Source organism: Xenopus laevis, chromosome 1S, assembly GCF_017654675.1.
Source record: "Xenopus laevis strain J_2021 chromosome 1S, Xenopus_laevis_v10.1, whole genome shotgun sequence".
Classification (NCBI taxonomy): domain Eukaryota; kingdom Metazoa; phylum Chordata; class Amphibia; order Anura; family Pipidae; genus Xenopus; species Xenopus laevis.
In genome coordinates, this window is record NC_054372.1 from 31559977 (window position 1) to 31581667 (window position 21691).

Sequence of the window (21691 nt, forward strand, 5' to 3'; positions counted from 1 at the left end):
GTGATGGTACAATCCACACGTTTAAGGTTTGGGGAAACACTCGTGAGCCATTGTCAAAAAAACCAAAAACTCCTAGTCTACGATTTCTCTAGTTAACATCCAATGACAGGACAGGAAAGTACTCCCACCGTCTACACCGACAATATATATTTATATATAAAAATATATTGCAGAGATATTGTCAAAAAAAGTAATCTACTATTACACTACAGCTGCAACGATTGTTCAGCTACGACTTCAATAAGGTTTTTTTTGTTGTTACAACAAATAATTACACGTCATTTTAGCGAATACAAAAGAATATTGTATATTCCTCATCTAAACCAAGCCAAATTAATTTGCAAGCTTCTGTTTTGCCTGTCGTGGGTTTTCTTTTGTTGTTGTTTTTCTTTTTTTTTTTTTTGCATGAGGCTTTTTTGTTTTTTTTCAACAGACTTTTTTTCTTCACTTCCATGAAAAACGAAGCACCCAATAAATAATAAACGGAGCCATGTTGGAGTTTAGGTTTACAGATTGCAAAAAAAGGGCCAGGCATACGGCAGTTTATAAGGAAAAAACCGGCAGTTATCCAGTGGGTTGGTAGATCTATAGATGACAGATCTATGTGCGGAGGCAAATGAATGGCATGTACTCAGTGGTTATCAGTGTGTAGGTACAACAATGTACGGATGCTCGAAATGATTCATTTATGGATACATCGTCTTTTCTCTATTCATGGAGACAAAAGAACTCAAGGCCAGAATCAATAGAGCTAAAAGTACTGATATTGAGGACAATAGTTGGAATATTGCTGATCGTTTCCACTTTGGAAGCATGAGGATGGTTGTTGTGAAAAGGCGAGTAAATAAGGCAAAAACATCTTTCACCGTACGATGAAGCGTTACTGTGTGATGTGATGTTCTGATTGGTGCAATGCGGTCAGCTGATCTCTAGCTAAGGCAAATAGGAGTTAAGAGACACAGATCTCCCCAAGGTCAAGTGCTTCCACGTAGGAAAATAAAGGCAGAACACGGGGACATTTAGGAATATCACCAGAGATAAAACGTGTACAAATTCTATAATGAAAAGTGCAGTTTGTCTTGGTGTCAAGATTGTTTATTGGCTTCCTCTTCATATGCGTTGCCTGTACCGTTCTGTACGTAAGAAGACCCCGAGCCCAAGCCGTATAAATGGCCGCAGTATTTTGCATCATCTATGTGATCTTCGAAGAACATCTGAATAAACACACAAGCATGCGATGTATTAAAGGTATTGGGTGAAAGATGAACATACAGTAGTAATAATATTGAAGTAACACCATCCAGGCAGTTTACACTTTAAAACCCAACCACTGCTGAAGGCGATTTAAAGGTTTTTAAAACAAGCTGAGAACATAATTACTAGTGCTGCACATTCTATGATTGGCCAACTAAGGTCACATGTCAGAGACACCTAAAGATCTTGACTTGGAGGAATCCTGAGTTAAGTATCTCACTTACTGCACTTAAAGGACAATTCAACCCCCCCAGTCAAAAGTCCCCACTGCCCTCACCCCCTGCACACTGTTACACCAGAATTGTGTCCCTTTAAAAATATTGACCCGCATATGCATAACAGCACAGCGGCGCCATGTACACCGGCCTCAGCCTCTTCATTAAGCGAACGTGATATGTCCATATATGGCAAATGCGCAGTTGCAGCCGGAAAGCTCCGTAAATTACCAAACGGCAAGAAAAGGATCCGGAAGAAGCCAAGGGTGACGAACATGGCGCCCCTGTGCTCCGCTGCGCTGTTCTGCATGTGTGGGTCAGTATTTCTAAAGGGACACAATTCTGGTGTAACAGTGTGCAGGGGGCGAGACGGGGGGGGGGTGCAGTGAGGACTTTTGACTGTGGGGGGTTGAATTCTCCTTTAAAGTAGGGATGCACTGAATCCACTATTTTGGATCCAGCCGAACCCCCGAATCCTTTGTGAAAGAATCGGCCGAATACCGAACCGAATCTGAATTTGCACATGCAAATTAGGGGTGGGAAGGGGAAAACATTTTTTACTTCCTTGTTTTGTGACAAAAAGGCATGTGATGCAAATTAGGATTCGGTTTGGCCAGGCAGAAGGATTCGGCCGAATCCGAATCCTGCTGAAAAAGGCCGAATCTCGAACCGAATCCTGGATTCGGTGCATCCCTACTTTAAAGGTCAATTCAACCCTATTGAAATAACCCCGTTATATTTTATATAATCATCATCATACTGAAATAAGAAGTTTTCTAAATACAATTAATTAAAAATTCTGTACCATTTCTGAAATTATCAAGTTTATCTTCACTATTCCTCTCTCAGCATCTGTTTCTCTTTATTCTGTCTTCATGCAGCAGTTGGGTGTCAGATATTCATTGACAGTTCCAATATATCTTATAGGGGGGCTCCTTTTGCCTAGAAGATGTATTAGATAGAGCTCCCTCTATTAAAATCACCAGACATCATGCCTCTCTACATGCAGAACTTGTGTAAAAGGCAGTTATTTTGTTAGATTTTGTTTGTACTGGAATCAGTTATTTAACTGAGCTCTTATACATCTGCTGGGAAAGGGAGCCCCCCTATAAGATATATTGGATAATTCATCTGACACTCAACTCCAGCATGAAGACAGAATGAAGAGAAACAGATGCTGAGAGAGGAACAGTAAAGATAAACTTGATTATTTCAGACAGGCAGAATTGATTATATTTAGGAAGTTTCTTATTTCAGTATGAGGCTTATATTAAATTTTCATTTTCGCAAGTTTAAAGAACTGTTCAGCGTAAAAATAAAAAAACAATATATATATATATATATATATATATATATATATATATAATATATATATATATATATATATATATATATATAAAATTAATAAATAAATATAAAATTGGGGGGCACATGGGACATAGCTGTTCAGTTCGTTTCTGGGGCATGCAGGTCAGATGCCAAGGCAAACTAGCTGGATATAAAAACGGTATTAATTTTCTAACTGAAGTATTGCAAATATGATTCTTTTTACCGTATATACCCGAGTATAAGCCGAGTTTATCAGCATCCAAAATGTGCTGAAAAAGTCTACCTCGGCTTATACTCGGGTCAGCGGTACCCGACCCGAGTAGCTGAGTTGCAGTCACTTTTAATCATTCCTATACCAACTGTTCACTTGGGGAGAGACTGCAATATCCCACAATGCCCTCTGTTGGTTATATGAAAGAATAACAGTGCGCCCTCTGTTGGTTATATGAAAGAATAACAGTGACTGCAATATCACACAGCACCCTCTGTTGGTTATATGAAAGAATAACAGTGCGCCCTCTGTTGGTTATATGAAAGAATAACAGTGACTGCAATATCACACAGCACCCTCTGTTGGTTATATGAAAGAATAACAGTGACTGCAATATCACACAGCACCCTCTGTTGGTTATATGAAAGAATAACAGTGCGCCCTCTGTTGGTTATATGAAAGAATAACAGTGACTGCAATATCACACAGCGCCATCTGTTGGTTATATGAAAGAATAACAGTGACTGCAATATCACACAGTGCCATCTGTTGGTTATATGAAAGAATAATAGTGACTGCAATATCACACAGCGCCATCTGTTGGTTATATGAAAGAATAACAGTGACTGCAATATCACACAGTGCCCTCTGTTGGTTATATGAAAGAATAACAGTGACTGCAATATCACACAGCACCCTCTGTTGGTTATATGAAAGAATAACAGTGACTGCAATATCACACAGCACCCTCTGTTGGTTATATGAAAGAATAACAGTGACTGCAATATCACACAGCACCCTCTGTTGGTTATATGAAAGAATAACAGTGACTGCAATATCACACAGCGCCCTCTGTTGGTTATATGGAAGAATAACAGTGACTGCAATATCACACAGTGCCCTCTGTTGGTTATATGAAAGATTAACAGTGACTGCAATATCACACAGCGCCCTCTGTTGGTTATATGGAAGAATAACAGTGACTGCAATATCACACAGTGCCCTCTGTTGGTTATATGAAAGATTAACAGTGACTGCAATATCACACAGCGCCCTCTGTTGGTTATATGAAAGAATAACAGTGACTGCAATATCACACAGCGCCCTCTGTTGGTTATACGAAAGATTAACAGTGATGGCAATATCAAACAGCACCCTCTGCACATGGTAGTGGGACAGTGGGACAATGCACACAGTAATCCCTTTAGCAATTCTCTGTCACTATCAACTTTGCAAAGAAGTCCGGTTGGTCGCCGGGGGGTCGCTTTGGCAGAATGTGCGCTGCTGGGAGACAGGGCTGTAGTTGTGTCTAGGCTTATACTAGAGTCAATAAGGTAGGTAAAATTAGGTACCTCGGCTTATACTCGGGTCGGCTTATACTCGAGTATATACGGTAGGTGGTATAGCAGTAAATGCAATATCATTTTTCGCCTTTACATGCCCTTTAAACAACCATTCACTCCAGCTTTTATAGATTACATTTCGGCTAAGTATATTAAAAAAGTTATCTATTTAGTGCAGCCTATTTACTTACCCAGCTTTATTTTTACACTGAACGGTTTCTTTAAAGGAATTCTGTCATGATTTTTATGATGTCGTTTTTATTTTTAATTACACTGCAAATAATTCACTCTACAATATATAATTTAATTTGAACCAGCAAGTGTATTTTTTTCAGTTTTAATATTGGTGTGTAGATGCTCAGATCTCAGGTCATTTTGCCTGGTCATGTGCTTTCAGAAAGAGACAGCATGTTAGGATGGAACTGCTTTCTGGCAGGCTGTTGTTTCTCCTACACAATGTAACTGAATGTGTCGTAGTGGGACCTGGATTTTACTATTGAGTGCTGTTCTTAGATCTACCAGGCAGCTGTTATCTTGTGTTAGGGAGCTGCTATCTGATTACCTTCCCATTGTTCTGCTGATGGGCTGCTGTGGGGGGGGGAGGAGGTAATATCACTCCAACTTGCAATACAGCGATTAAGAGTGACTGAAGTTTATCAGAGCACAAGTCACATGACTGGGGCACCTGGGAAACTGACAATATGTCTAGCCCCATGTCAAATTTCAAAATTAAATATAAAAAAATCTGTTTGCTCTTTTGAGAAACTGATTTCAGTGCAGAATTCTGATGCAGCACTATTAACTGATGTGTTTTGAAAAAAACATGTTATCCCATGACAGTATCCCTTTAAAGGAACAGTAACTCCAAAATATGAAAGGGTTTTAAAGTAATGAAAATTTCATGTACTGTTGCCCTGCACTGGTAAAACACTACTATAGTTCATATAAACAAGCTGCTGTGTAGCAATGGTGGAAACGGAAAAAGGCTATATGGCACAGGTTAAATAGTGGATAACAGATAAAGCGATCATGTTCTACAGAGCTTATCTGATGTGTAATCTGAGCCTTTTCTCCTTTGAATGGCTGCCCCCATTGCTACACAGCAGCTTATTTATATAAACAATAGTAGTGTTTCTGAAGCAAACACACCAGTTTTACCAGTGCAGGGCAACATTATATTTGTATTACTTAAAAGCACTCATTTTTTGACGTTACTGTTCCTTTAAGGGATAAGGGCATCCAAGCTGCCTTTTAATGTTTTCTTTATTTTATTATTATCTAATATTTGCTTTGCAACTGCAAAATGACAACATGCAAGCATTTCATGAACACGTGATCTTACTTCTCTCATTTTGAAGAATGCCATCCCTGTAAGTAAGGAGTCAGATCCTGCCTGATGCTGAGGGCCAATCCGCTCAAGTTCCAGCTGCTCGGCCACTTCCTGCAGTCCACCCTGCCACGAGACAATGGGAACGTGTTACACAACTCAAGTGCTATGGACCAAGTTTTTTTTCTTTTAGTGGATTCTGTATGTGAGCACAGCAATGCCCATCACTGGAAGCCTTAGAATACAATAGTAATGTTTAGCCAAACGAATTCTAGCAGAAAAATATCCACATTTCCACCATGTTTTACAAGATTCCTTTGTCAATACAGACCATATACAGTTATACAGCTGTATCGAAATCACGTTTCACTCAGCCCCCCCCCCCATGGTGCATTTACATATAGAAAGAGTATTTGAGGAAACATATAAGGTGACGGGTGCAGGAAATATAATCGATATATAATATCGTTTTTCGATATTATCGTGTTAAAGGAGAAGGAAAAGGAACCAAAGCAGTTTATTGCCAATAGTTTAGCCACAATAGTGCAAGCTATAACACTATATTTATTCTGCAGAATGCTTTACTATACCTGAGTAAACAGCTCTAGAAGCTCTCCGTTGGTTTAGGATAGCAGCTGCCATATTAACTTGGTGTGACATCACTTCCTGCCTGAGTCTCTCCCTGTTCACTCATAGCTCTGGGCTCAGACAGCAGGGAGGGAGAGAGGAGCAAACTGAGCATGCTCAAGCCCTGCCCTGGACATTTAAGTTGAAAACAGGAAGTCTGATACAGAAGCCCATGTGTACACAATAGAAGGAAAGAAATGAGTTATTTCTGAGGACTGAGAGCAGCATTACTTTGAGGGTTTACTGGTGTATTTATATTGAACTTTCTGATAAAGCTTACTTAGTTTTAGCCTTTACAGTTGGGAGATGGGTGGGAGAGGTTCTCCTATGATTTTTTCTGCAGTTTTCACAATCCGCTGCAGAGATTTTTGTTTTGCGACAGTGCAGTTTCCAAAATATAGTGTGATGTAGCTGCTCTCGATGGTGCCTCCATAGAATGTTGTGAGAATCTTTGGGGGAAGACCGTCTTTCTTAGCTTCCGTAGAAAATGGAGGCGTTGTTGGGCTTTCTTTGTGATAGAGATAGTGTTTAGGGTCCAGGAGAGGTCGTCTGCCATATGTACTCCTAGAAACTTCACACTGTTGACTATCTCATTGATGAACAGTGGTGAGTAGCAGAGTTCTTTCTAAAGTCAACAACCATTTTAGTTTTTTCGACATTTAGAGTCAGGTTGTTGTTGTTGTTCTGGCACCAGTCTGACAAATGTCTTACTTCTTCTCTGTATGCAGACTCAGCATTTGTCCTAAAACAATGTAACTTCCAAAACCAAGCGTGTTCCCAGTCCAGCAATTGTCAGGCTCTCTTCTGCCTCCAAAAACAAATTTCAAAAGTGAATTGCTGTACTCCTCAAAAAAGGTTTTTTGAGGGGAAAAAACCAGAAAAATTAATATAGTGTAGTAAGCTTATTTAGTATGGCACCAAGCACATGTTAAGTGTTATTTTCTGCCTCCAGTCCACTAATCAAATAACACTAAACACGTGTTTGGTGCCATACTAATTAAGCTTACTACACTATATTAATTTTTCAGTTTTTTTCAGCTCAAAAAACCTTTTTTGAGGAGTACAGCGATTCAGTTTTGAAATGCATAATTTTTTCTAACAAGACCAGTCGAATCTCACGACATTCTATCGAGGCACCATCGAGAGTGTTCTCTGCAGCTCCATTACGCTATGGTTTGGAAACTGCACTGTCGCAGAACTAAAATCTCTCCAGCTGATCATAGGAGAAAACCTCCCACCCAACTCTACCGGAAACACATTATACGGTGAGCAAATTTGTAAGCAAAAGACATCTCCCATCCGTCTCATTCTCTGTTCTCTCTGTTGCCATCTGGAAGAAAGTTCCGCAGCATTCAAACTAAAACTACCAGACATTGCAAAAGCTTCTTCCCACAAGCAATTAAGAGTCCTTAACACGATAATATCGATAACTGTTGTATCACCTGCGAACTTGATGATGCGATTTGCACTGTACTGGGCAGTGCAATCATGTGCCAGTAGGGTAAATAGAAGAGGGCTAAGCAGACATACCATTATATTTAACAAAACAAGACTTGTACGTTTTGGCTTCACCCACCTTGAGATTTTTGCAGCTTTTCATCAGGTATTTGACATCGTATATCACAGGGAAAAACAGACGCAGGATTTCAAAAAAGTCTTGTTCTACCTCAGGCAAGTTTGAATTTGTCAGAATTTTTATTAGGTAGCCAAAGTCATAGCCACTGCAGCGGGAAGAGGTACAGAAAGGTCAGCCATGATATGGCATCCATTCACAACGCTAATGCACACAAATCAAGCTTGTCTGCGAATGAGAATGAATGTCATTTGTATGATTTTAATCAGGCCATGACATCATCTAAAAGTGGTCCATAAGCAAATTACTAGGGATGCACTGAATCCACCATTCGGGATTTGGCCGAATCCCTGAATCCTTGGTGAAAGAATCGGCCGAATACCGAACCAAATCCTAATTTGGGACAGGAAAGAAAAAAGTGTAAAAAAAATCTACCTGCCCCTAATTTACATATGCAAATTAGGATTCAGATTCTGTTCGGGCAGGCACAAGGATTTGGCCGAATCCAAATCCTGCTGAAAAAGGTTGAATACTGCCCGATTTCCGAACCGAATCCTGGATTCGGTGCATCCCTACAAATTACAGTACCGGCCTATTTTGTTCATATGAAAATATATACTGTAATGTATAAATGTATCCCTGTAATCAGGTCCGGACTGAGATTAAAATAGGCCCTGGTATTTCAGGTACACAGAGGCCCAATCAGCCCACATAGAGGCCCAAACAATCCCCACCAGCCCACGAAATACTGACTTTCTATGGGACCTTATAGCAGCCCCTCTGGGGGGCCAGTCCGGGCCTGCCTGTAATAATGTATAACGTAGAGGGAATAATGTACCCCCTATTGTAAAATATAAGCATATTATAAGCCAAAGAGGAGTTCCAGGGCTATTAAAGGCACAAGGCTGAAGGTTGTGTTCTTTTATACATTTCATGGGCTTTAATATCCTCATATTTAACAAATTGGGATTCATTATTTATTTTAAAGGGGTTGTTCACCTTTGAGTTAATATTGTTAGTATGACGTAGAGAGTAATATACTGAGACAATTTGCAATTAGTTTTCGTTATTAGTGGTTTTTGAGTTATTAAGCTTTTTATTCTGCAGCTCTCCAGTTTGCCGTTTCAGCTGTCTGGTTGCTAGGGTACAAATTACCCAAGCACTGACTTGAATAAGAGACTGGAATATGAATAGGAGAGAGCCTGAATAGAAAGATGAGGAATAAGTAGCAATAACTATCACTTTGTGCCTTACAGAGAATTTGTTTTTAGATGGGGTCAGTGACCCCTATTTGAAAGCTGGAAACAGTCAGAAGAAAAAGGCAAATAATTAAAAAACTATAAAAAAAATGAACAATGAAGACCAATTGAAAAGTTGCTTAGAAATGGTCATTCTATAACATACTAAAAGTTAACTGAAAGGTGAAGCACCCCTTTAATACATAAATGGCAGGGAGTCATGTGACAGAAATGACATCATTTTAGAACATTCATGGCTATTATGTATTCTATCAAGATACTAATTAGACATTGAGCCTAGCTTACAGTGCAACATAAAACATTATAAAGGGTTAGCAAGTATGGAGTCACAAGCACTGATCCCAATGACCCGCCAGAGACCTGCCTCATTGTACTGATTGCACAGTATGACAAACTCTCTGTAGAAAGAATAATTCAGCAATAAAAGAACTGCTGTGGAAGAATGAAAGAGGATCTCTAGTGGAAAGTTCCAGAGTACAGAACAACTGCCTCTGTAGAAAGGAGGGAGAGATGGGAAAACATTCTCTTGCTTATACAGAGAGGCCACAGGTACATGTGGATAAAATAGTCTTTTATAGTTTTTAATTTTTAAAAAAACTGACTGCGGTAGCTTACTCTTCATTTTCAAAATTAACTAAACATGCCATTTGGCATAGGGTACCCAAACTTTTGCTTTCAGCTGTAAATTAGGTGTATAATATAAAAGTCACCTTGCCTTTTCCTTCTGACTTTCAAACGGGCATCACTGACCCCATCTAAAAAAACAAATGCTCTGTAAGGCTACAAATGTATTGTCATTACTACATTTTATTACTACTCTTTCTATCCAGGCCTCTCCTGTTCATATTCCAGTCTCTTATTCAAAGCAATGCATGGTAGAGTCCTGCAAAAAAAGCAGGCACCCTGCGGAATGAGGGAAGGATTTTCAGGTGCAGGTATACCCGCCGGTCTCATTTTATGTAATATTGTCTATATTTTACTCCTTTTAAAGTTTTACAAAACTTGTTTCTGTGCCTGCCCACTTTTGATGACTTCACTTCCGGTGTGCAGCACCATCACTTCCTGTTTGATGGTGGTCGGCGGGTTGCGGATAAGGCAGTTGCGGGTCCTGGTCGGGTAGCGAATCAAAGTAGGTACATATGTGGGTTGCGGTTCGGGTCTTAGAAATTGGTTCCACGCAGGACTCTAATGCAACGTTGCTAGGTAAATTTGACCCATTGCAACTAGATTGCTGAAAAAGCTACCGCAGTCAGTTTAGAAAAAAAAAACAAGGTACAGTGACCCATTTGACGATGTTAAAGGGGAAGTATGATTACGTATCCTTTGATACGAAACGCAGTAGGACGCATTCCTTTTAACTAAATGGAATAAAAGTTACGAATTTTTAACCTCCATTGCCATGGTCGCAGGAGTGCGTGCATATTTATTTTAAAGGGGAAGTAAAGTCAAAAATAGAATAAGGCTAGAAATGCTGTATTTTGTATACTAAACATAAACTTACTGCACCACAAGTCTAATCAAACAAATAATTTATGCTTTCAAAGTTGGCCACAGGGGGTCACCATCTTGTAACTTTGTTAAACATGTTTGCAAGACCAAGACACATGCTCAGTGCGGTCTGGGCTGCTTAGGGATCTATAATAATATCTGCCAGAAGCCGATACAGCAAGACTGATTAATAATCAGAATAGGAAGACTGCACTGGGTCCTGTGTTGTCATGTAATCTAATGTGGATTTTATAGTTTTTATATTGTTTAATACAAACTTTATCCAACTCTGCAGAACCAGTGGCTGCAGCAAAATTATCCTCTAAATAGAATCCCAGGTTATCTGTTTAAAGGCAAAAATAAAATCCAATACAAATCACTACACAGTCCCCGACTGCTCTACAGGGTAAAACAAAGCTGTTTGAGTTCTGTATGGCTGTGAAGTTAGGCGGGGGCTCCCCCTGCTGTTCATAAGTATGATTGTTTCCCTGCAGAGCAGTTAGGGACCGTCTGACAATTCCTATCCACAGCAGTAAATGAAGGAAGAATTTCACTGCATACAGTCAGATTTCTTATAAAAAACTGTGCACATTTTTTAATTAAAGTATATTGGAGATAGGTTTCTTTTTCATTAAAGAAAGTAAAAATGGGATATATTTTTTTGCCTTTACATGCCCTTTTATAGCCTTCCTGACATTCGAGGTTTTTTCGGAGAAAAAACTCGAACCGAGTTTAGTCGAATTCGATTTGAGTTTTTGAGTTGGTAATATTCGTCCGAGTTTTTGGATTTTTTCTTAAAGAACCTCCCATTCAAATTTTTAAGTATATTCGAATTTATTAGAGTAAAAAAAAAAATACACAGACCTTTGATAAATGGGCCTCTCGGTTTCAAAATTACTCTTTGATCCAGAGACTTATCAAAGAGTAAAGTTAGAGATCACCACAGTCCTCTAGAGTAGGGGTGTCCAACCTTTTGGCTTCCCTGGGCCACATTGGAAAAAGAAAATTTGTCTGGGGCCACACATGAAATACACAAACACTTTTGATTTGTAAAAATAAAGAAAATACACAGAAAAGAACTACAATACCAGTTGGATAACCAGATGGAGCCATACACTGGAATATGGGAAACGTGGATATTTAATATACTTATTTATTACATTATTATGATGTTTCCTCGGGAACTGAGCATTTCAAGCTGGGCCACATTCATATTCATCCTGGGCCGCAAGCGGCCCTCGGGCTGCAGGTTGGACACCGTTGCTCTAGAGTAAAATTCCGCCACTCTATTCATTTCTATGGGATTTTTAAATGAGTATTTATCAATAGGTGAGAAGAAAGTTCATCCTTTGATAAATACGCCTTTCAAAATCCCATAGAAATGAATGGAGAGTGGCGGAATTTCACGCTAGAGGACTGTGGCGATCTATAACTTCACTCTTTGATAAGCTCCTGTTTGTAAGAATGCCATTTACAGGATATTTGAGGCTTTTGTGTATTATTCTAATAGTGTAACTTACCTGTGAAAGGAAAGCCATTTTACTCCTTCACAAAGTACTACCCCAGACGTCATAAATAACTCTGCAAAGTACTGGGTTTCAATGCCTTCCTCCTCGTGCTTTTTAAACTGGATCCCAGAGGATGTGAGCAGCTCTATGGAATCTTGGGCGTACATGTCTTCCCTGCAGAAGAGACCATAGAAAGTCTCCTATACACAGATCTGATACAAGATTTCATAGACAATTGACCAACATACAGCAAATGTCCATCAACAAAACTAATAGGACTTTGTGCAGCTAAATCTGATGTGATGGAGTCTTTACCTTCCAAGTTTAAATGTCATTTTATTGCCTCTTGGAAAATTCTGTGTTCTGAGATTAGAAACACTAATCACATCTCTACCATATGTTTATTATGTTTGCTAAAGCTGGCCATAGATGTAAAGATTTTTAAAAGATCCGATCATCATCGTGAGACCACGATTATCTCGAAACGATAGTACGAATTGTCCATCAACTAAAAAGAACAATTTGGCAGGAAAACAAAGGGTAACTTTCAGCTTGGCACTGCAAACAGATAGATTGCACTGGGACCGATAAAGATTTATTAACCTGGCTGATCAATTTCCTGACAGATGTCGGCTAAAAAAATTGTAAGATGTTAGATCGTTCGAATCCCACTAACCGGACAATAATTTCGAAGGATTGGTCGGACTTCGATAAAATCGATTGTTCGGCAAGAGAAATCTTTGCGTCTATAGGGAGCTTAAGATACTGGCCATAGTAACTAGCTTAAAGGAAAACTATACCCCCAAAATGAACACTTAAGCAACAGATAGTTCATATAATATTAAGTGGCATATTAAAGAATCTTACCAAACTGGAATATATATTTAAGTAAATATTGCCCTTTTACATCTCTTGCCTTGAGCCACCATTTCGTGATGGTCTCTGTGCTGCCTCAGAGATCACCTGACCAGAAATACTACAACTCTAACTGTAACGGGAAGAAGTGCGGAAGCAAAAGACACAACTCTGTTAATTGGCTCATGTGACCTAACATGTATGGTTTGTTGGTATGTTTGTGAGTACAGTGAATCCTACGATCCCAGGGGCCGGCCCTTATTTTTTTAAAATGGCAATTTTCTATTTATGATTACCCAATGGCACATACTACTAGAAAAGTATATTATTATGAAAATGATTTATTTACATGAAGCAGGATTTTACATATTAGCTGTTTTATGCAATATCTTTTTATAGAGACCTACATTGTTTGGGGGGTATAGTTTTCCTTTAAGCTTTAGTAGCAGAAGTATGGTCTTGTTATTGCAGCACATAAAGTATGTCTCATCAGTCTGAATGCATTTCAGGGATGCACAAATCCAGGATTCGGTTCGGGATTCGGCCCCATTCAGCAGGATTTTGAAATGCATATTCAAATTAGGGGCAGGGAGGGAAATCACGTGACTTTTTGTCACAAAACAAGTAAAAAATGGATTCCCCTTCTCACCCCTAAATTGCATATGCAAATTAGGATTCGGATTCAGTCCGTTATTCGGCCAAATCTTTCGTGAAGGATTTGGGGGTTCGGCCGAATCCAAAATACTGGATTCGGTGCATCCCTAATGCATATATATATTTATTTATATATATATATATATATATATATATATATATATATATATATATATATATATATATTTTTTTTTTATACAGGTATGGGACCTGTTATCCATAATGCTCAGGACCTGGGGCCTTCCGAATAACGGATCTGTTGGTAATTTCAATCTACTTACCTTAAATCTACTAGCGAATCATATAAACATTTAATAACTCCAACCAGCTGGTTCTGCTTCCAATAAGGATTAATTATATCTTAGTTTGGATCAAGTACAAGCTACTGTTCAGAGAAAGGGGAAATCATTTTTTAAAATTTAGATTATTTGGATAAGATGGAGTCTATGAGAGATGGCCTATTCGCACTTCGGAGCATTCTGGATAATGGATTTCTGGATAATGCATCCCATACCTGTATTTGTTAATGGAATATCAATCCAAAAACTACTAAAAAACGAGGAGCATTCTATAAAGGGATTCTGTCATGATTTTTATGATGTAGTTCTTATTTCTAATTTACACAGTTTACACTGCAAATAATTCACTCTACAATAAAATATTTCATTCCTGAATCAACAAGCGTTTTTTTTTTTTTTACTTAAAAAGTAATATTGGTGTGTAGGCGCCATCTCAGGTCATTTTGCCTGGTCATGTGCTTTCAGAAAGAGCCAGCACTTTAGGATGGAACTGCTTTCTAGCAGGCTGTTGTTTGTAACTGAATGTGTTGTAATGGGACCTGGATTCTACTATTGAGTGTTGTTCTTAGATCCAGGCAGCGGTTAGCTTGTGTGAGGGAGCTGCTATCTGGTTACCTTCCTATTGTTCTGTTGTTAGGCTGCTGGGGGGAAGAAGGGAGGGGGGTGATATCACTCCAACTTGCAGTACAGCAGTAAAGAGTGATTGAAAATTATCAGAGCACAAGTCACATGACTGGGGGCAGCTGGGAAACTGACAATATGTCTAGCCCCATGTCAGATTTCAAAATTAAATATGAAAAAATCTGTTTGCTCTTTTGAGAAACGGATTTCATTGTAGAATTCGGCTGGATCAGCACTATTAACTGATGCATTAAGAAAAAAACATGTTTTCCCATGACAGTATTCTTTTAAGTTAGCCAATTAATAATCTAAATGTATTACTTAAAAATAATTGCACTATAATAAAATAAACAAAAAAAAATAAAACAACAAAATAGAAAAAACAATGTATTGTAAATATTTGGAGTTATCGATTCTGATAAATAATTGGATTGTGCAACTTACGTTAAATTAAATTTAAAATTAAATTGCCACGTGGAGGTTCCTGGTGGGTATTCTCCTTGTTCATTCATAAATGTCAGCCCTAACTGTATGATCTTTAACAGGTCAACGTTACATCGTAGAAGCTGGTATTGATAGTCAGCATTGCTTCGGAATTCTCCTATTGGTCTCGCCACAACCCCTGGAAACTCTGTGTCCTGCAATGGATAAAGGCAAAATAAGCTGCAACTTACAGTCATATGAAAAAGTTTGGGAACCCCTCTTAATTCTTTGGAGTTTTGTTTGTTATTGGCTGAGCTTTCAAAGTAGCAACTTCCTTTTAATATATAACATGCCTCATGGAAACTGTAGTATATCAGCAGTGATATAAAGTTTATTGGATTAACAGAAAATATGCAATATTCATCATAACAAAATTAGACAGGTACATAAATTTGGGCACCCCAACAGAGATATTACTTGAATACTTAGTTGAGCCTCCTTTTGCAAATGTAACAGCCTCTAGACGCCTCCTATAGCCTTTGATGAGTGTCTGGATTCTGGATGGTGGTATTTTTGACCATTCGTCCATACAAATTCTCTCCAGTTCAGTTAAATTTGATGGCTGTCGAGCATGGACAGTCTGCTTCAAATCATCCTATAGATTTTCCATGATATTCAAGTCGGGGGACTGTGACGGCCATTCCAGAATATTGTAGATTTCCAAATTTGTTTAGGGTCATTGTCTTGTTGGAATATACAACCGCTGCGTAACTTCAACTTTGTGACTGATGCTTGAACATTATCCTGAAGAATTTGTTGATATTGGGTCGAATTCATAAACCCAATAGGCTGGTTTTGCTTTCAATAAGGATTAATTATATCTTTGTTTGGATCAAGTACAAGCTACTGTTTTATTATTACACAGAAAAAGGTAATCTTTTACTAAAATTTGGATTATTTGCAGTTTATGGGAAGACTGTCATTCCGTAATTCAGAGCTTTCTGGATAACGGATCCCATACCTGTATTATCTGTTGAGTCTCTTTAATTGATTAGATAGAGCTTGTAACTGTCTATACACTTTCCAGGCAAACACTGGCCCAAACTCTTATCAGGTGATTCTTATGTAACTCTATGAAGGGCTTGTTTTGCAGTCACATTTTGGACTCCTTAAAGATACGGCGCTCAAAGTCCCAGCACCATGTGCAACTATCCTAAGGGGTTTTGTGGCTACCTAGACTGCTCAAGGCCCTTTTATATATGTTAAAAGTGATCAACTGCAAAACGAACCTGTCCAAGATGCAGAAACGAAAGATTACTGGAAACAGCAACAATATTAATAACAATACTTGTTTACTTAAAGGAGAACAAAAGCTCAACAAATAATTAGGCAAAAGGTGTAGCCCTTATCTTTTGTGCTTTGGTACCAGGTCAAAGCCACCATAGCCATTTTGTTGCAGTTAATGTCTGTGCCTTTAAATATGTCCCAAGCAGCTCCCTTATTCCTTTCTACTGATTCACAGAGCATGATCTGAGCTGCTGAGAGTTAATAATTAGCATCGTATAGCAAATTGTATATTATATACTGAATGTTGGTCCCTACTCTCAGGAAACAAATTCACACTCACATGGTCTGAGCTGCTATCAGTTTCCTGAGCTTAGGCCCCAACATACTGTATATAAATTTGCTCTACAATGCTAATTATTAACAAATTCAGACTCACATTGCACAACAGCCTTGAAACCAGTGCATCAGGAAGTATTAATATCCTCACTTTCTGATAATGCTTTAACGATTTCCAACAAGCATTAATATTAGCGTCTCAGCAGCAGAACAGAGCACAATGAGTATGTGCAGTGCCATTAACTCTCAAAGATGGTTTAAACACATCAGAGGATGGAGAGATAAATTTCATGGCTGTACCATTATAAATCTGAAGAACCTCTAGGCTGCTTCAGCAGGCAAAGCACAGTAAGCAGCTTATAACACTCCAATAAAAGTAAGTTATTCCGTAACAGTGTGTCTGAATCAAGGAAATGGTTTCTGCATCCCTTTGGAATGGTCAGAAATAGAAATTGCCATTTCCCTGTAAATAATCAAATTTAATTATGCCACTGACAAAAATTGCTTATAAACATTCCCTTAAATGAGAACGTAAGCTTAACTAAAGAAGTAGCTAGAAATGTTGTATATTATGTTTTGGGCTTCTGTACCAGCCCAATGCAACCACAGGCCTCTAGATCTGTACCTCCAAAGATGCCCCAGTAGCTTCTCATCTTCTTTTCTGCTCATTCATTGCCCATGCTCTGTGCTGCTGTCACTTACTGAGCTTAGGGACCCACTCACAATATACAGTACACATAGAATAGAAATATCACACTATAAGGCTGATTAGTAATTAATACAGATAATTACTACATGGCAGCACAGAAAAACAGTGTAACTAGCATCAGAATTTAATAATCAGCCCTGTAGCATCAGCTTATATTACAGACCAACCTCATTTTCGGTTTGATAATTTGCAACGACCCCTAAGCTTAGCTTCTCAATAGCTGCTCAGAGCCCACTGAGCATGCGAGTGTCGCAGACACTTTCCAAGATGGTGACCCCCTGTGACAAGTTTGAAGTCCTGGACTTTAGGTTGGCGCAATAAATTTATTATATAAAATATGACATTTTAGCCATATTCATTTTTAGGATTTAGCTCTCCTTTAAAGGGGGCTCATAAACCTATAAAATATTCTATTCCTGAACTCTGAGAGCCAATTTAAGAGCATAAAACGTTTTTTTTGTGGGGCAACAAACAGCCTAAACATACCATTGCAACGTAATTATACTTGCGTATAACTTGTCGGATTCTTTTCATCTGATCATCCAGGTTGCAAGCCCAGACTTCGCAAATTCGCTGGCTGTGGTCCACTGTTGCGGCTGGCATAGTGGGTCTGGGGGAGGGACTCAGAGGCAGGCATCAAAATTTCGCAATTAGCTATTTAAGGGTTTCATAGGTGGTGGGCCGAGGCCGAAATCCGCAGGTAAATCTAAAATGAAAGGAAGAAAAATAGTTATTTTTTTTTATTACCAAGAATAAAGGTGTACATAATCACATAGTGCTTTTATATCCATGGCAATAACTTTAAAGGGATTGTTCACCTTTGAGTTAACTTTTAGTATGATGTAGAGAGTGATATTCTGAGACAATTTGCAGTTGGGTTTTCTTTTTTTTATTATTTGTGGTTTTTGAGTTATATAGCCTTTTATTCAGCAGCTCTCCAGTTTGCAATTTTAGCAGTCTGGTTGCTAGGGTCCAAATTACCCTAGCAACCATGCACTCATATGAATAAGAGAATGGAATATGAATAGAAGTGGGTGTGAATAGAAATATGAGTAATAGAAAGTAGGAATAACACACTCAGTGACCCCTATCGGAAAGCTGGAAAGTGTCAGAAGAAAAAGGCAAATAATTAAAAAAACTATAATAAAAAAATAAATAATGCAGACCAACTGAAAAGTTGATTAGAATTATAACATACTATAAGTTTATTTAAAGTGGACCTGTCACGCAGGCATAAAAAGCTGTCTTTTCAAATTAAACATGAAATCCAAATTCTTTTTTTTTCTTTTTTAAAGCATTCATAGCTGTTGTAAACTCATTCTCAGCTGTCAATCAAATACTGCCTGCCCCTCCTCTATGCCTTAGGCATAGAGGCGGGGCAAGCAATGACTTTCACTTTGTATTCAGCACTTCCTAGATGTCACTGCTCTCCCTACATACCCCCAGTTCTCTTTACCATTTAATTGTATAGCCAGGGCATGGGGATGGACATCAGGTCCCCCATTCTGGTGCACAAACAAGATTCTGAGATGATACAAGGCTTGTCTTAATAACAGTGTCCACAAAATGGCTCCTGCCTGCTTGTTATAATTGTGAGTTCCCAGACCAATAGAACAAGATTCAAATAATTTATACAGTATAATTAAAGTTCATTTTGCTGGAATAACATGATAAAATTGTATTTGAAATAGTTTTTTTGGTCGACGGGAGCATTATATTTCTGTTTTGCCTAAAAGGAACAGTAACACCAAAAAATTAAACTGTTTCAAAGTAATGAAAATATGTTGTGTAGTCATGGGGGCAGCCATTCAAGCACAGGATACAAAGTAGAACAGATATCCCATTAGAATCCCATTGTATACTACAGAGCTTATATGTTATCCGTTATCCTGTGCCTTTTCTCCTTTTTCAGCTTTGAATGGCTGCCCCCCATAGCTACACAGCAGCTTGTTTATATAAACGATTGTAGAGTTTCTGAAGCAAACACACCAGTTCACCAGTGCAGATCAAAAGAACATTATATTTTCATTACTTTAAAACATTTTCATTTCTTGTTGTTACTGGTCCTTTAAGCTTCTATACAATTAAAGGCCAACAATCTGAGCTTCTATTTACAGAAGAGAAGGCCAACAGCCAAGTTTGGAGGCTTCTATAGGTTAGTTTAATTTGGACTAGTGGTACTCTACAAACCCTGTATAATGACAAAAGTTATTTACATAAGAATCTTGTGAGTTTGTCATGCATGTGTAGAGATACAGTACTGCTGGTAGCTTGGGTTTGAGCATTAAGGGGGTTATTTACTAAACTCCGAATGCAAAAATCACTAACAATTCGTGACTTTTTTTTTTTTTTATAAAATTGGACATGTTCAGGTTGCATATAAGTCAATGGAAAAAGTCCCAATGATTTTTTGATGTGCGCTGGGTTTCGTGCAATACCCCGAAGTTTTCGTGCAAAAAGCATGAGAAATCTGAGTTTTCGGGTGAAAAATCCAAAAAAATCGTGAAAATCGGAGGAAATATCTGAAAAAAATCATGAAAATCGGATTTTTTTTTCCCGCAAACTAAATTTTAGGGAAAATGTTATAATAAGTGTATAAAACCCCAAGCATATTTGATTGGAGTTTGTAGCAGAAAATATTGAGATAAATTCGTACTTTGATAAATAACCCCCTAAAACATGCAGCAGAATAATATGCCAGGAGTACAATACAGATCTAGCATTCAAATATGTATGAATCCAATATATTATATACTACAGGTATGGGACCTGTTATCTGGAATGCTCGGGACCTGGGGTTTTCCGGATAACGGATCTTTCCATAATTTGGGTCTTAATGCCTTATGACTACTAGAAATTCATTTAAACATTAAATAAACCCAATAGGCTGGTTTTGCTTCCAATAAGGATTAATTATATTTTAGGGATCAAGTACAAGGTATTATTACAGAGAAAAAGGAAATCATTTTTATTTGGATAAAATGGAGTCTATGGGAGACAGCCATTCCGTAATTAGGAGCTTTCTGGATATCAGGTTTCCGGATAAGGGATCCTATACCTGTACTGTAAACAAAGTTGTATTCTAAATGTCATTTCCTTTAAACCTATTAGATAGGCTGGATGGACAGATGACAGACAGACATGAGGTATTTTATAAACAAGTTCAGCAACTTATGTAAAACATATAAACATATATTATATAAAAGGAATATGGATTTTGATGTGTTCTATGAATATCAGTGATGTCCCTCCAGAGATAATTATTGGCCAACGATGAGCATAATGCCCAAATAATTAATCACTGCAAATGTATCCAAGCCTAAATTCCATAGCTGAAAAGCACCAGGCAGTTAATGAGATCAACAGAAGAGGCACCCCATGTCCATAGGGGCCCAGAAAACAATGTGGAATATGTAATAAGCCGAGCTATATCCAGACTCATTCCCTAATATATAATTGTGAAGAATAAAATCATGGGACTGCAGGGATGGGCTGGACAAGAGATATGGCAGGCGTAGCCATGTGATGAGAAGGGACTTGGGCAAATACTATCTGTGCTCCAGCCTGAATAAATAGATGCCATGCGTTATGTGGATCATGTGTTAGAGAGGGGCGGCGTATACCTTTATACAACATGGGCAAAATAATGAGAATTTATGCAGAAAATATGGGTGGTCTGTCCTTTTAATGATCTAGAGACGCTGAGTTCTGTACAGACAGCCCCAATTCCTTCACCCTTTGTTACGCCTGCTTTGTCTCAAAGATCAAGTTCCTCTGGGCACTGGTAATGATTTACCTGGCACACTGAGTGTTGCAGCTTTAACTTCCTTTTTAGCCCAAGAAATAACAAAAACTACAGATTTTTGGAAATTAAAACAAGGGGCAAAAAAGCATGTTCAGCACAAGCCCTATCCATTGCACTCATAGGGGGGGCTGTTAAACTGTGTTTAATAAAAGGAAGAATGAATAGGGAATATACTACGACATATCCTTTGGCTGCTGGGGGATGCTGGGTATTGTAGTTTATCAGCTAAGGGTTCGCCATGCAGTTGAAAGCTGTCCAAGTACAAGTATCACAGTCTTCCATCCCTTGTGCTTTAACGTACACTCGGACTGGAAATAAGCTCAGGGTCACGTTATTGTACATTACACCGCTGCTCAGCAATGCCTAGGGATGCGTGTGAGAGACAATACAGCCATCTCTGTGTGTATGTGTTACAGCCCTCTGCTCCATTACTCACATCCCCACACTCTCCCTGCCCTACCTAAGGTAACTCTGGGCGCCGGCGGTCTGTCACTGAGTCTTTCAGTTCCTCCTCACAGCCTCGCTCCCACAACTCGCATAGCCGATTACCGAGGCCCCTACACGTCAT

General features: G+C 38.6%; 1 protein-coding gene across 1 annotated transcript; it reads right to left on the reverse strand.

Annotated features, from left to right (window-relative positions):
- Positions 1 to 1079: 1079 nt before the first annotated feature.
- cnot7.S (CCR4-NOT transcription complex subunit 7 S homeolog) lies at positions 1080 to 21674 on the reverse strand. Its single transcript, NM_001096220.1, is given in 7 exon segments — positions 1080 to 1214; positions 5695 to 5805; positions 7883 to 8027; positions 12147 to 12308; positions 15008 to 15201; positions 17805 to 18024; positions 21584 to 21674. Coding segments are annotated over 6 exon segments (858 nt in total). The 5' UTR covers positions 17922 to 18024; positions 21584 to 21674; the 3' UTR covers positions 1080 to 1085.
- Positions 21675 to 21691: the final 17 nt, after the last annotated feature.